This window comes from Callionymus lyra, chromosome 16 (genome assembly GCF_982586985.1).
Source record: "Callionymus lyra chromosome 16, fCalLyr1.hap1.1, whole genome shotgun sequence".
In the NCBI taxonomy this organism is placed as follows: domain Eukaryota; kingdom Metazoa; phylum Chordata; class Actinopteri; order Syngnathiformes; family Callionymidae; genus Callionymus; species Callionymus lyra.
The window spans coordinates 13,100,698-13,117,236 of record NC_141833.1 but is presented as its reverse complement, the minus strand read 5'-3'; the positions used below and the strand labels follow the sequence as shown (position 1 = coordinate 13,117,236).

Genomic DNA, 16,539 nt, shown 5'->3' with positions numbered 1-16,539 from the left:
TATTTTCACCTTCATTTGGAAAAAACCCTCCCCGGACTGACTTTCAATTTTTTTTTCCCGACAGAAGATATGTTGGCAAGGCGATTGCCCGAATATTGATTGGGCAGAGGCCCAACGCTCCCTCACTAAAAAGAGATTAAAATATCAGACTTGTCTCAGACATTTATGGAGTGTGTGACCTCAGCCAACGCTAAAGGGGAGTACATACATCATCGTCCATCTCTGTGAGCGACGCTGAATCTCCGAGCAGCCTCTGACAGAGGAATCAGCCTCCGCCGCACCTCGAAACGTGGGTGTAAATCAGAGAAGTTGCAGTTTAATTAAGGATTCATGCCGCGTCCCGGCGTGTTAATGTTTTTCCGGGCTAAGTGCTGTTGTTGTTGTTGTCGTTGCGGCGCTTCTTTTTACACCTTAATATGGACGAGATGGATTCTGTGGGAAAGGCAAGAGGACAAAAGCATGAAGGATGTGTGCATCCATTCACAGCTCCAGAGGACCTTCATTACAGAGCAGGCAGGTCCTGTCAACCTCTTTTCATTACGTGCTCCCATATATCCAACCGAGGTGTCCGAGCGGTCGGCTCTGTCGCCTGTCAAGAGAAGGCACTCTCGGGGAAAGTCCTCCTATCTCTACCCACCCCCCAGTCCCCCATCCCCTCGGTGAGGCGGGTGAGGCCAGGCAGAAAGGGACGAATCGTGTTTGCCATCAACAGCTCATGAGAGTAGCATGGCAGCAAGATTGATGACACCCTCCGCCAAAGTAACAAAAGAACTCCTGTGCACGAGGGCCCGCTTATGGGGCTTGATAGAGTTGTCATCCGCTTAATAAACAGCTCTGATATGTCAGCAGTAGTAGGGGGTCGGGGGGGGGACTCTACCGCGGGTACCCACCCACCCTGCCTTGGCCAAGGACCACCTACTGGCATCTGTGGGTGTTCGCTCCATACGAAGGGCCCTCGGGGCGTTGGTGTCGCAATTACAGAAGAAGAATAAATCCAAGAACAAACGTGACAACACGGACAAACAACATTATGCAAAAACGCCCACATTGCCTCCTGCACTTCCTCACATCCGTGTGCAACTTTTGTCCCCATAAATAAAAGGGTTTGCGGAGAGTTTGCCGGTCGGATGACATTGATCTTGAGTCTTCACATCCATCCTTGCAAGGTTGACTCATTAAACTTCACCCCCCCCACCCCCTAAAACCTCGTAACTAATTCTGGAATTCGCAAAAGGCCTACCCAGGACAACAGGACCTTCTTGAGTTCAACATATCAGAGAACCTCATAAGTAGTTTGTCCAAAAGGTCCAACTCAACTGGGTTATCAATATAAATAACACTGGTTCTACTCCTGACTTCTTCCAGATGATTGTTCCCTAATCCCATCCCTTAAGGTTTTGGTGTTTTTGCGACACTCGTTCTACTTGCAACTAAGCACCTTTGCTGAATTCGCATCTAAAATAGTAGGATGGTGTATTAAGTTGACGAAAAGTCAAGGTATCGAGGAAAAGCAAATAATGTGGAAAGAGCCAAAAGAAAATCTGGAAACCGGCGTCTCTGGATCGATCAGATCCTTTAGAAAACATGCCAGCTTGGTTTGTTTCAATTCATTTTTAGGCAGCATGACTTGTTGCTAAAGATTTTTCAACTTAAGCACTTGAAACATGTTGCTAAAATAAAGGCATTGAAGCTACGATCTTGGCAACCCAAAGGTGCGGCATCCCCCACTCCCATATTGTGGCGCATACATTTGATGAATGTATCAGAGCTTTTACATTAATGTTTGGTTTGAAAGCTAAGCTAAGGTAATTTCAGGACAGCTTGTGGGTAGGACTGAACTAGCAGTTAGCTTTTTTCCTGTGAATGATCGTTCAATGTACATCGATAATACAACGGGTCTATGGAAACACATTGTCCCCTACAACCACTTGACAGATTGACAGGTGGGGAATATAGAATTGGTGACATGTATTGGTGCTTTTCGATACTACACTGTTGTGTTTTCAGTGGCCCTGCAACCTAGTAGCACTGGGCTCGGCTGTCTTCACAGCGCCACAAAACTTGTACACAATGGTGCTGGGATTCGTGCTGATAGCTCTTTAGTGACATCACTCTCTGACCAATCAGTGGCCGCTAGTCGGTCAACAAGAGCGGGCTCAGCTTGCTTGGAACCAGAGCAGAGCAGGTACTAAAAGAAGTACCTGCTTTGACGTACCGTACTGTTGGAAGCTAAACACATAGAGTATAGTCGAGTCAAGGTGAGTGGGGTTAAGACTAACAGGTGTAAAAAGGGCCATTTGTAGCAAACAACTTGAACTGAAATAATGCGGCACACAAGAGATTTAAATACATGTACTAGGGGTAAAAAAAAAGGAATAAAATACAAGAGAAAGTGTATCAAGATGTTAGAGTTTAGTATAAAGGACAGAGATTGGGGAGATTAAGAATAAGAATTAAACTGGTGAAGGAAAGGAATTTGTTTGGTAAATACTGAGATAATTAAGATTAATTTAGCCTTAAAGAATGGAAAGACCATAAGTAAATCAGACTTTAAATTTCTATTAAAGGAAATATACATTTTGGTCCCTTGTGTCATTGAGTTTGATACCATGGCGTAACTTTTATAGTGCATTATGGGACTTGTAGTGTTAGTGGTAAAATTGAAGGAAGATGTATCAATTTTTTGGTCAAAACAGGATTAAACAATCCTTAAGCATGTTTTAATAACATGTTTTTATTCATTCATTCATTCATTTTCTACCAATTTATCCCTTTTTCGGGGGTCGCGGGGAGACTGGAGTCTATCCCAGTATCATAGGGCGAGAGGCAGGGGACACCCTGGACAAGACGCCAGTCTGTCGCAGGGCAAACAAAGACAGACAACAATACACACACACTCACATACCTATGGACAATTTCCCAAAGTTCTCGATCAACTTCTGTACGTTTTTGGACTGTGGGAGGAAACCGGAGTGCCCAGAGTAAACCCACGCAACACGGGGAGAACATATAAACTCCACACAGAAAGGTCACAAGTTGACTCGGCCTGGAAGCAAACCAGCAACCTTCTTAACCACTGCGCCACCGTGCGCCCTGAACATGTTTCTAGATAAAGCTAAAAAGCTAAGCATCTAAAATAACACTGTAGGGATCCTCAAATCTTTTCAACACATGATAGAAATTCCCTTCAACAAGTCAAAGCGAAAAGAAAAAAATAACATTTAATAGTGTCTGCCACTTACAATATTCAGTTATTTTCAGCGGGAACACTGTTGTCGCTGTCACGATTCAATCTGCCGCGCACTCCTCTGGTATAATACCCAGTTAGAGCCAGCAGGGTGTGAAATGGTATTTGGAAATAAATGAAAGTGACTATGAAAGTGCAGTTGGAAGATATTGCCATGTCAAAAATGACAGACAAGCCCTGGGAAAAAAAAAGTTATTATCCCAAAGAAGAGCCAGGCAGGATTAAATAGAAAACGCCTCACACTTGGTCCTCTGGTAGCACACCAACACAATCCCTTCTGTTTCTGCTGATTCCCTTTGGAGCAGTCAACAGTATTTCATGCCGCCGTGTCAATAAGTGTTATTGCCAAGTGTGTGGTTATTGAACCTCCATATCAAGTGTTTTGAGGAGCTTTAGAGGAAGTGAATCCCCCCCGAGGCTGCTCCTGGCCTGATTTACGGCTCGGCTGATGAGTCACTGAGGACATGCTGGGCATTGAAATAGCGACAAGTATGTTGTGAAGCTTATTAATTTTTAAGTTAGAGCGTTGTCCTGCGGTTTCGTGGAGGACATGATGATGTATTGGAGCCGGGGGACGACGGAGGGCGAGGGCCTAATTGTTAGGGGTTGAGTGGGGTGAAGGTGTGAGATGTGCGGTGGCGGATATTCATCATGCTCATCGAACTCGCTTGTGAAAAGCTCTCATTTCCTGGCTTGAAATAAAACGTTTTGATATATTTAATGAATAGAATTAATCATAATTATATCCATCAATATATCATTTACATATTTTGTTGATAAACTAAAGCATGTACGTAGTAAAAATCGAAATATGTTATAAATAGATCTTTATATACAAATTGTAACGTTTAATGCAAACCTATTTGAAATGTGAGAGAAATATTTTGCAAGCGCAAGCAACACTTTTATTAACGTTTACGATCACTTACCACTGTCGTATAGAGTAAAGTGTTTCTATCTTAATACCTAAATTTCATTTTCCAATTTAATACTCACAAAAAAGTTCACATGTTCAGAGACGGATCCGAGAATCTAAGGCTGAAAGATGCTGACCTCTGCTGGATACATTTGTAACTGCAACTGCGAGAGGTTTTTTTTCTTGCCTTTTTTCTTTTTTTTAATTAAAAAGATTAGAATCTCTTAATTTTTAAACGTGTTTAACAGACTGTATCTCTAAATACTTTTGGATTTTTTCCACAGTATATTCAAACAAGCTTTTGCTATTTCCATTTCGTGATATTAAAAGTAATCCCACCACTACATGCTTCTTGAGCTTAAGTACTGCTACATAAGTACATTTCTTGATAATCATTTTTTAAATTGTAGTTGACATAAATACAATATGGTACTCACCTTTTATTCAAAAGCTGCATAAGCTCTTTACGTCCGTTAGGTGTCGCTGCGGGACAACAGATCTGCAAGACAACAGAAGAACACTTTACTGAGATGTAAGTGGCGATTGAGTTGAATATTCTCACAACAAATATCTGGGGATTTTTACAAATAGTTTAGTTTATAATTATTACCATTTCTACATTTCTTGCTTTGAATTTTGAGGAAAAACTTTTTTGGAATATCTAAAATGTAAGACTTGGAGAAAAGAATATATATATATTTGACTTGGTACTTGATATATACATTTACTTTAGATACACTTACTTAAAAAACACACCCAAATAATATAACATAAATAAATAACAAATGTTTGTTTTAAAAGTTTTAAGAATATTTTAAATCATAATAAAACGTTAGATTCACACGTATGTATATACACACATGTCGGATACACACACGACGTATACGACATATACACCCGTATATGTATACATATATGAGGTATACATACGTTTCTGTATAAAGATATGACGTATACACCTGTATATAAGATATACAGGTGTATACGTCATATCTTTATACAGAAAAAAGACAAATAACAAAGACATCGGATACAAAGATTAACATGGAACAATGGCAGTGTCGTCATAATACTTCTGGACGAGACTCAGCTCGGAGTTGTAGCAGAAGTATGAAGTGTAGATGGTGAAGAGGAGAGGGGCCAGTACTGTAAACATATATGAGGTATACACACGTATATGTATAAAAATACAACGTATACACACGTACGACCTATACACACGTAAACCTATACATATACGGTGTATACACATAAGGTGTATGCACGTGTATATGTATGATCTTAAACATGCGTATACGTATACGACAAATACACCCGTACACCTATACTTATAGGGCATCTACACGTGAACACATATACATATACAGTGTAAACACACGTATACGTTTACATATAAGACTTAAACACGTGTACACGTATGCATATACATACAGTATACGACTTAGACATGCGTACACGAATACATATAGGATACACGCATACATATATGACATGCACATATTTTTATATGTATATGCATATACACATAGACATGCATGCACATGTACCCATACACTTGGTCTTTTGATGTTTCTAAATGCATTTTGTCTCGAGTAAATATAAAAAGGGAAATACAGAGCCATAAAGTCATGATTAAAGGTAGATGTTATCATCGTGGTTCACACCTTGATGCAGGAGTCATTGAGTTCAACTTTTGTGTGATCCATTGTGTTGATACGTTGTTCAAGATAACCTTAAGATAACCTGATAACCTGATAACCTCTCACTTTCACACTCAAGTAGCAAAGAATCATGATGTCATGATGTTCTTTACAACCTCGTAGTGGCTCGGTTGTTACCACTGGTGTTACTTGGGCCGAGGGGCCCCATCTTTATCACAGGAGTTTAAAATTGTAATAATTCGTTGAGAAATCCAGGGTCAAGTCACGGGTCAAGTAAACCAGGGAACCTTCTTGACCATTCACTGGTGATGTTACAAGTTAAAAGGACAAAATCTCTCCAGTGACTCCTGGGTTTGTCCCGTGACCTCCTCACAATATTGAGGAGCAGATGGTCCTACCCTGATCCGTGTCACAGTTGACCAAGCTTTACAAAAGTATCCTGAAGACATTCTCCAGTATCCCTTCAGGGGAAAACTTTGTAACCATCAATTTGATCCATGTTTATTGAATTTTCTGCAGATTACTTTAAAGCCGTTTTCTCAAACACCCTGATGACAACACACTCGGTCCATACGTAGAATGGAAACACGTGCCCCAGTTCAGAACCAGCACAAGTGCCGTTTTCTTCACTGGGATTACATAACACATAGAGCCGCAGTGACGCCACTTCACCGCGTGGTGGCGCATGGCACTCACGCGTCACTTTGTGACGAAGAAGAAGAAGAAGAAGAAGTTTCCTTTAAATAAAAAACACTTCCACCATTTTAATAGCATTACTTCGTAACCAAATTATTCGACGTCTCTTTGACCCATTTTCTCCTCATGAGTCTTAGAATAAACAAGTGGAAGAACAATAGAAGACCCCTCCTTACTTGTGGATAGATGGCGCTATGGTTCGGGATCTGGACCGTCCAATGATCAGGCTTAAAACCAGCCCCCCCTTCGACCAATCAAAGACGTCCCAGTTCTGTTATAAATGGGCCTGGATTCTTCAGAATCGGTACCGGAGAATGAGAGAACCACAAGGCAACAATCTCAAGACGAGACACTGGACCTGTCTGTCCTTTAGTTTTTATTTCAATTTTCTCGTTTCTCCAGGTAATGTATTCTTTATTTTTTCTTTTCTTTTTAAATAATGCGTTTGTGTGAATGAGAAGTACGTTTATCTCGAATTGTATTGGTTAAAAATACTATTAAAAGGTTAGATTGATATTTACTAGAACGCTGGTGATGTAATGTTGCGTCCATGTGGTGGTGGACTTCTGTTACCATGGCTACATCAACAATCCGTCTCCTACTGTTCGAGTGGTTCTTTTTTAAAACGAATGTGAGTCGTTTTTTGTCGTGCCCACTCGCACACATGTGATGGAAAAGTACCCACTTCTTTCATTTTCCCCACATGGGAGAAGCAGGAAAAAACTGGAACTGTGCCATCTTTTTTTTGTTGTTTTTCCCCTCCTGCTCCTTCCACTTCTAGAAGGTGGAACAATAGCTTCCCCCCTTTTGTTTGAAAAAACGCCTCATATCTGCCCGTTATGCAACATGTGGTCCACAGCAGAGCTTCGGTCTCACACCTGCCCTTCCCTCCCGTCCCCTCAGGTGTGTTGTAGTACCCGAGCAAAAAAAAGATGGCCGTGTCCGCCAGCGCCAGCCTGAGTAAAAATGTCAAGCACGAGTACATGCAGCTCCCTCAGGGGGATCAAGTCCAGGTCATGTACATCTGGGTGGACGGCACCGGGGAGGGTCTCCGCTGCAAGACCAGGACCTTGGATTTCGAGCCTAAAAGCGTAGAAGGTAAGTTAGTACTACTTAAATATCCGTGTGTTCTTTTTGTAATCGCCTCCGTCCTGTGTGTAGAACTCCCCGAGTGGAACTTCGACGGCTCCAGCACCTACCAATCTGAAGGCTCCAACAGCGACATGTACCTTATCCCGTCCGCCCTGTTCCGGGATCCCTTTCGGAAAGACCCCAACAAGCTGGTGCTGTGTGAAGTGATGAAGTACAACCGCAAACCTGCAGGTATTATTCCTGTTACTTTTACTACCCACTTTTACTATTCATAATACCGGAGCAAACATCTGGTGACTCTTACCGCGCCGTCTGTTTCATAACCTAGTTCTTGGCTTTTACTCCATTTCTCAAGGCTATTATTTCCAGACGAAACGAGATTATGAAATACAACTTTACTACGTTAGATCACCCTCTGAATCATGAGGGTTTAAACTCAATCGTTCAAGTGGCCAAAAATCTTTTAGCTGTCCAAGTCGCAGGCTAAACTGTAAAAATGGTATATTTTCCTAAAAGGGAATGTGATTTGGATATTGTCTTTCTATTCTTAAAAGATCTGTTTACTGTTTATAAGATCTGTCCCTTATATTAAAATCTGGCATCTAGGTCACTATATCAAAATGAACGATAATCTAAGTTGATTTTGAGTCAATTTTGCAGAGTCAGCCCCCAGTTGCTTTACATTTTACCCCATTTTAAAAATCCACGTGACAAAAACTATCTCCAATAAACCGCTAGACGCCAAGAACGCCTCTTGCAAGTCACCGCTTGCCTTGAATCTTCTTACGATGTAATATTGTATAACTGTGCACATGCATGATTGCAGCAATTACGGTTTCATTCTAGTGCGTGCAGATGGTTTCTTGCCTTCGTAAAACACAGAACAATTACCAGAGGAAGTCTTAAAAATCCACAAACCTATATTAGATAAATATATTAACTTAATTTGCTTTAAAGTCAAATCACAAGTTATCTCAAGAAGGTTTATGAAGAACTGGTACCAGCGTATCACAAGGCGTAACAATGGCAAAGGAAAACTCTTTAAAATGGGCAGAAACCTCGAGCAGAACCAGACTCGGCGAGGGCGACCTCCTGCTGTGATTAAATTTGAAGTTGACTACTTTGGTTTTTATTGGTAGAAACCAACCTGAGGATCACGTGCAGCAAGGTGATGAAGATGGTCGCGGACCAGCATCCCTGGTTCGGCATGGAGCAGGAGTACACCATCCTAGGGACCGACGGTCACCCCTTCGGCTGGCCGTCCAACGGGTTCCCTGGGCCACAAGGTGAACAGTCAAGCCAGGTCAACTATAAAATGTTTGTATGACAATGTTTTTAAAAAATGTTCTCGTCTCATGTGCAGGTCCATACTACTGTGGCGTGGGAGCGGACAAGGCTTACGGGAGGGACATCGTGGAAGCCCACTACAGAGCGTGTTTGTACGCCGGCGTGATGATTTGTGGCACGAACGCCGAAGTCATGCCAGCCCAGGTATGAACCTCTTAACTATTCGGGACAAATGAACAAACTGATGAGGTTGGTTTTGTTTGCAGTGGGAGTTCCAGGTTGGTCCTTGTGAAGGCATCGACATGGGGGATCACCTCTGGGCCGCTCGCTTCATCCTGCATAGGGTCTGTGAGGATTTCGGAGTTGTAGCCTCCTTCGATCCCAAGCCCATTCCAGGGAACTGGAACGGCGCTGGCTGCCACACAAACTTCAGCACCAAGGAGATGCGGGAAGACGGCGGATTGAAGTGAGTGTTTGAAAAGTAGCTTCATGCTTTTTAAGGTACGTTTTTTTTAAGTGTAATCCACCAAATATCGTCCTCGTAGGGCTATCGAGGAGTCCATCGAGAGGCTGGGCAAGAGGCACAGCTATCACATTCGTGCCTACGACCCAAAGGGGGGCCTGGACAACGCTCGCCGTCTCACCGGCTACCACGAAACCTCCAACATCAACGAGTTCTCCGCCGGCGTGGCCAACCGCGGCGCCAGCATCCGCATCCCTCGTACCGTGGGCCAGGATAAGAAGGGCTACTTCGAGGACCGCCGCCCGTCCGCCAACTGCGACCCGTACGGCGTCACCGAGGCCCTCATCCGCACCTGTCTGCTGGGCGAGGAAGGAGATGAACCCGTGGACTATTAGATCCACTCTCAATAGACTGAGCCACTGCCCTTCTAAACTTATAGTACTGTATTTTATTTTCTCTCTCTCCCATTAAGATGATTGAACCAGTCTCTTAAAGGGTCGTAAGTTGGCTGGTCAACTTAAAGAGTAACACTCCGTAGTGACGAGTCGGTAATGGCAGGGTTTTATCTCCTCTCCTCTTTAGAAGGGATTGGCTTTTGTAACATGGTTTTGTAGCCTCCCCCCCGCCGTCATTTTTCCCTTCCGTCTGTCGGTGACTAAAAAAAATGAACTAAAGCACAAGAACACTGAATCAAGAAGAGCTGGACCGCATGTGTAACAAATCCTAGTTCATGTCCTTGCTAATGTACCTGACTTTTTCTTAACCATCTCTAATTCTTTTACGAAGTGTCTATTTTTTAAATGGCAACGTCCGTCTTCAGTCTTTGACACACCGGGTTAACTTCGTAGATGTTTCGTGCCCAGACTTGATGATGTTAACTGTGGTGGATTTGTCCGTACTGCCATTTGTAGATTTTCCTCAAGGAGTTTTATCCTTTTGTTAACGACGGTATTGTAACGCACCTGATTTGGTAAGCCATCGTGTTAACTCAACCAGGTGATTTTATTGATACATTTAAAGCTTTTATTTTTATCACAACATCCTGGTCTGTCTCTTGATTTCTTCTTACACAGTACATCATTCCCCTGCCAGTAGTTTACTTTGTGTAACAGTTTAAAATGTTGGCATAAAAAAATGGAATTTATTTACAGCAACTTTCATCAGGAGTTAGGCCTTACATATGTCTTGAATTTAAGTTCTGAGCCACAGAAACTGGCAAAAACAGTGAGCGTGGAAGCTAGTATTGGACGCGCGACAATGCAGACCTTCTGCTACTCATTAAACGCATTTAACTTTAAGTTGCATAACAACCATCGGCTTAAATTTAAAACATTTCAAACCTTTATTTACGCATTTGACTCGCAGAAGAAAGCATTTCTTGTAAAGAGTTTTAAGGTCACATGACCGCTAGTGAAGCAACTATTGAACTCTGGCAGGCGTTGAAACAGATTTTTTTTTTCTCCTTCCCCCTTTTTTTTTAAAGCCTTGTTTAGTACAGTGTGCTCATAAGACAGTTGTTACACAGACGTCCCTACAGTCCCGAGCCAATGTCCCCATAAATCTGTTTAACCGGATTAATCAACTCCAGGCAAGGAATTCATCAACAACACATTCTCTGAACTAAAAGAAACCTTCAAGCTAATGTAATTAAATTAGTTCAATAAATCGCATCATGCTAGCAAGATAGCGCGCACATAAATGCCTAAGGTCTGATAAAAAAATCAAGAAGTTTTAAATGAAACTTAGTCATTTGAAATTATTTTTCAATAATTGAATTTTGCTAGATTACTTTTGCTGCCCTTGTCCAGACTGACATCATGACAACGTATTAGCACCTATGCTAGCTAGCGTTTTATACCTAGTCTGGCTAATCAATAAACCAGTAACGTATACCGTGATAATTATTGATGGTACTTTTGAGATTGTTTTTAAAAAACAGTCTTTTATGCGTTACATATAACTATACTATTCAAAAACTCAATATAGACAAGTAAACAATAACATTACATTACTGCGAGTACTTGCTAGTCACAGTGAAATATTGCCTTGCACAAAAACTTAATTCATATTTAAAATGCTGTGACATAATCTTAAATATTTGTATTGTACAATATTTGATGAAAGATCCATCAAACTGTTAGGAGGTTGTGGCGCAAAATGTAGTGCAAAATTCAACTGATTTTTTTTGTTATGCTAACAGACAACACCAATGAAAATGCAAACCGAAATTTCGCTCCGTTTCAACTCGTATTTCCATTGAAATAATGTACATTTTGTTTATTTTTGATGCTGGTTTTACCGATAACGAGTTGCGGTTTATTGTGATTCAAGGGCCACAAAGAGACCAAGATGTAGCGACACATTCGGAACGAGATTTTTTTTACGCTCAACTTCAATGTGGGAAGAGGAAATACAAGGAGACAATACAGATGCAGACATCGCTTCACGTAAACATGGATGTCTAGTGTTCTACTCTGTCTTCGGGGGAAGGGCCAGGACGAGACCTTTCCCCTACATCTGCCTTCACCACGATTGGCTTTTCCTTGCACATGTCAACCAATCCCACAGTAGAAAGTTTGGCCCATTGTGCTCATCTGAGACTTTTTGGGACGGAATCCAACACTTTCATCCCTATAACTTATACCAGTCTCATCCTGTTTGAGGCCAACATTCCAAAAAACTCTCCAAAAATTGTATAAAAAAAATAACCACGGCAAGTATGTGAGTTCATATTGAAGTTGTTTACGATGAAGTAAATCGAGATCCGTCCCCGTCGGCATCTGTCCCGCAATGAAACGGTTCGGGCGACTAAATATAACTTCAGAACTTCAGAAGATAGTTATTTACTGCAGTGAACAGGCCTGAACAAGAGACTGTGTTTCAAACAAGACAAAGTGACGATACATCCTTCGCAGTATTCCTGAGGTGGTTGCTCCAAAGTTATTGTTCATGAACACAAAAAAAAGTTTTGACTAAATCGATTTCCCTTCTGACCTTTGCTTCACTACGAGGATAAATCGGAATAAATAATCCACAAAATATGTTGACTTGGTTCTGCAGCAACATAACGAACATGGCGTCCATTTTGTGAACAAATTAGCTTCTTTAAACATTTATTTTTACATAAATTAAACATTTTTATTCAGGAAAAAGTTAATTTATCAATATAAATTGGTTATGAATTTTTAAAACAAGTGATACTTCATTCGGATTTAATATTTAATCCTGTCAATGTTATCTTAATTAGTATAACTAAATAACGTTAACCCTTAAAGTCTCACAATATCCCACTATATGTATTAGAAATTTAACTTAAGATCAACCTTTTTAAAGCATTTTCTTCTATTTTTTTTCATCAATATTTGTTGTTACAGTCTGCGTGAAAATGAAAGTTCCCTACAAGAAGATAAATCAAGTCTTTATTTTGTATTAGCAAATAAAATCAATGGCACTCGTGCATCCCTAATATGAAAAAGACATGCATGAGTTTGTTCATTCCAGATGGTTTTTCCCCTTTTTTAAATCAAAGACATGTTTTGTCTACATGTACTCGTCGTTTTATTGAAGCCGTACAAGTGAATGTAATCTTTCCATCAGCTGCTCAGGAGGTTATTTTTGTTGTCGTTGCAGTCAGTTTCCTTTTGTCGTGTCGGCATTTAAACGCGTCGAATCAACGGTCAATCATCTCGTCGTCCGTCCTCTGAAATTGAATTCCCAGATTGATTTGCATGCTGCATCCACACCCGCGTCTGCCTGGGAAAGTCGAGCGACGGGGAGAAAAAAAAGAAAAAAGAAAAAAGGACGCGGAATGGTGAGGGATGCTGCCTTGTTGCCATGACAACCACCAGAATGTACAGGCTGAATCCTGGTGGTTCTTGTGTGGAGTGGGAAAACAGTGGGGGAGGGGGGGTTAGGGTGGGGGCACCTCCTGTTATGCAAGCAGACTCAGAATGGGGTCTTGCGGAATTGGGGGGCGTACGATACCCCCCCATTCCTTCCCCCCCTCCCCTGGTCAATCGTGGCTTCAGTCGGACGTTGTGAAGTCGCCATGCGTTTTTTTTTTGTACCTTTGAAAAATTTCAGTCGTCAGCGAAGAGCAGCTTGAGGAGTTGGAGGCGAAACAAAGGGCCATGAATTTTAACACAGTCGAGATGATGATGATGATGGTTCTGATTTACACTGGTGTTGTGTAACACATACTAGTTCAAACCAGTACTGGCTCGACCAAAGTGTCACACTATAAGTCTGCAGCAGAGTCATGGCTGGAGGAGGGAGGGGGGGGGGGTCATAATAGAAAAAATATTCATTTTATTCTATTTCTATATACATGACACAAGACATCTGTTGAATTATACTTTTAAATCTCCATTTCAAGCAGCAGCTTCATATTAATGTGCAACTATGTTTATGCACACAACGGCATGTTCTGATTGGACGAGAGCTCTGGCACCATGTTCACTATTCCTTGAGTCGGTCGGGCTTTACCTGCGCCGTGATTGGTCACGGCATTATGACACAGTGACACACATTCGATGGCAGCGCACGTGAACCCACTCTTTCCTTTGTGTCTTAGCAGATGTTTAACACGCATCAATGTTGGAAAACAACAAATATATATAAATCGCTGCAAATACAATGTGAGCCGAACCAACTTTTGACAGGATTAGTGAGAACAATGTTACCCTCCCCCCCCTTTAAACCTTTTACCGACTTGTTTCCCCCTGCAGGGTTTCTCGTTTATGGGTCAACAACACCATCAGTCATGAGTCGATTCAGCTCCATGAACCTGTAAATGACGCCATTAAGCAGTGGTGGATTTTATCCAAGGTAGGTTGAGGGGGCAGCAGCCACAGCAGAGAGGCCTGAACCGTCTTTCCCAAGGAACGTTATCCAGCTGTTCAACGGGAAAACCAATTAATACCAGATGGATCGATAAGCGTAGTGGGTCCTGGGTTTGACCCAAGGCCTCCTCCTAATTAGACAAAAACAGAGATTTAACCCAGTAGCAGTTTCTGAGGCCTTTTTGTTATGAATTAAAAATGTAATTGATTGATTGGGTTTTATTTATTATTACTATTGATTACCATCACTGCTTTATTTTGACAAAAATAATTTTCACCAAATTAATATTCACCTAGGATTCTTCGTTCAAGTTTAGTAAAAAAATAAATAAGATATTATTCCCATCAAAAAACTGCTTTCAACTTTTTTCGCGAAAAAACAAAGTTGATGTCCCGGTAGACCATGTGGACACAAAGAAATATTACTTGAATTTCGAAAATGGGGTTTTCTGAAGTCTCAAAAATCCACAAAAATACTATTTTTTCCATCACTAAAACCAAGGCCGAGAGTAAATGAAATCAGAAAACTTTACATAGTTGAAGAGACACTAGGGCTACTGCTGAGTCAGCGTTATTGTGAAATTTTTTTTTGTTTTTTTTAAAAACTAAATGCTTGTTTTTTGCCGTTTATTATTTTTTCATCTGAAGAGCGGTTTGTGATAGTAATCTTATATTATACTGGTCAGTGGTGCAAAATAAAAGGTTGGGGTACCCCTGCTCTAGATGACAAAAAGCAGTGGTTTTACTCGGATGCCAGAGTTTACCAATGAGAGAAACTATTTGGCTGCTTTCTATAACATTTTTAAAGCTCTGCCAATTATCCTTGGAGGTAGTTGGAACAAAAAACAAGTCTGAAACTGCTAACTCTTTAGTAAGAATATTAGTGGGCTAATTTGAGCACCTCAGGCTTATATATCAAAATACACTGACTTGAGACATAGACAGAAACCTTTATAACTTTTTCCATCATCCACTTTTTTTATCTCTTAATTATGAATTTAAGACCCAGGTTTTGTAGAATCAGCTTCTTAAACTGCTAAGCTTGAAGTCAGCGGGTTGCCAGACAGGAAGATCCCTCTAATCACCTTTATTCATTCATGCTACTCCTCAAGCCAAAAGCGTGAAACAGGTTTTGCTCTTCTTTGAGATCCCGAGTGCGACGAGAGGTTCAACTTTACTTCAGATGTCACTGGACAGACGGAACTCCTGCTACGTCAGCGGAACGTCCTTCTGGATCAAGTCAGCAACTACATGAATAACGAGTCAACAAACCCACAACTAACTGGATCCTATACTTTCAGAAAAAAGTGGGTCAGCTACGAATAAAATTCTTATCTTCATAGTTAACCTAGTGGAAGGTGAAGCAGAGGTTTATTTGGAAAAGTGAGTTTTTAAATACCGTTACATGCTAGTAAAGATATAAACTGTCAGTCAAAGTCCTTCTGAATAAACTCTGGTCTCACCACTTCCTGACCGTCTCTAGTTTATCATCTGCTTGTGCAGCGCCACAATAAAAACCTCATCCGAAGCCCAAACATTTGACAAGACTTGGACATTGTGTGCCGAGGCCCGCGGACTTTGGCCCGAGCCCAAATGTCTCAGCTGTTCTCAAACATCACACTTGTTAACCTGCGCTGATCCCAACGTTGTTAAAAATCTAATTGTATTTCGGCATCGTAAAGATTTTTATTTTTGAACTGAGGATTTTTTTACTTTTAGATTTACAGTAGTTGCCAAAAATGGTTGAATCAGAACTTGTCTTTGAAAAAAAAAAAATAGAATTCCTTCAATACAGGACATTTAATTTTTGACAGAATTACACATTTTCCCTCTTTGTTTAACTTTTAATATCTGTTTTTAATTCATTTTTTATTTTAATAAAGGTATATAGTTATAGGTATGCATTAGCATTATTTCGTTTTTTGTCCGTAATAGTTTTTCTTGAGTGTGTTTTTTCATTTAAGATTTTCCATAATAATAATAAAAAAAAAACTCTTATCAATATTAACTTGTTTCCTTGTATTTGATTCATTTCCATATACTTTTTTTGTATAAAAAAACGTTAAAAAACTGAGTCGGACTAAAGTGTGGAATTAAAAAGTGTTTTTTTTAAGAGAATTTGATGTAAAAACCCGTATTGTTTAAGAAAACTTCTTCATTACAAGCATCAAGATTTAACTCTAGGTTGGAATCCGACAACTGCTTTGAGCACTGATTCAGGTTCAGTTATCTGCTCACTCTGTGCTGAGCTGTTGACCTCTTTCATGACCCCGGCAGTGCCATGACCCCCGTGACCCCATTCAGGGAAAGCAAAACACAGAATGTCTTTTGTCGGT

At 40.8% G+C, this 16,539-nt stretch overlaps 1 protein-coding gene across 1 annotated transcript; it reads left to right on the top strand.

Moving 5' to 3' along the window:
• Positions 1-6,770: 6,770 nt before the first annotated feature.
• glula (glutamate-ammonia ligase (glutamine synthase) a) lies at positions 6,771-10,400 on the top strand. Its single transcript, XM_087810526.1, has 7 exons — positions 6,771-6,922; positions 7,424-7,618; positions 7,682-7,843; positions 8,752-8,898; positions 8,976-9,103; positions 9,166-9,365; positions 9,445-10,400. Exons 2-7 carry the CDS (start codon positions 7,453-7,455, stop codon positions 9,755-9,757), a joined length of 1,116 nt encoding a protein of 371 aa, XP_087666652.1. The 5' UTR covers positions 6,771-6,922; positions 7,424-7,452; the 3' UTR covers positions 9,758-10,400.
• The last annotated feature ends 6,139 nt before the right edge of the window (positions 10,401-16,539 follow it).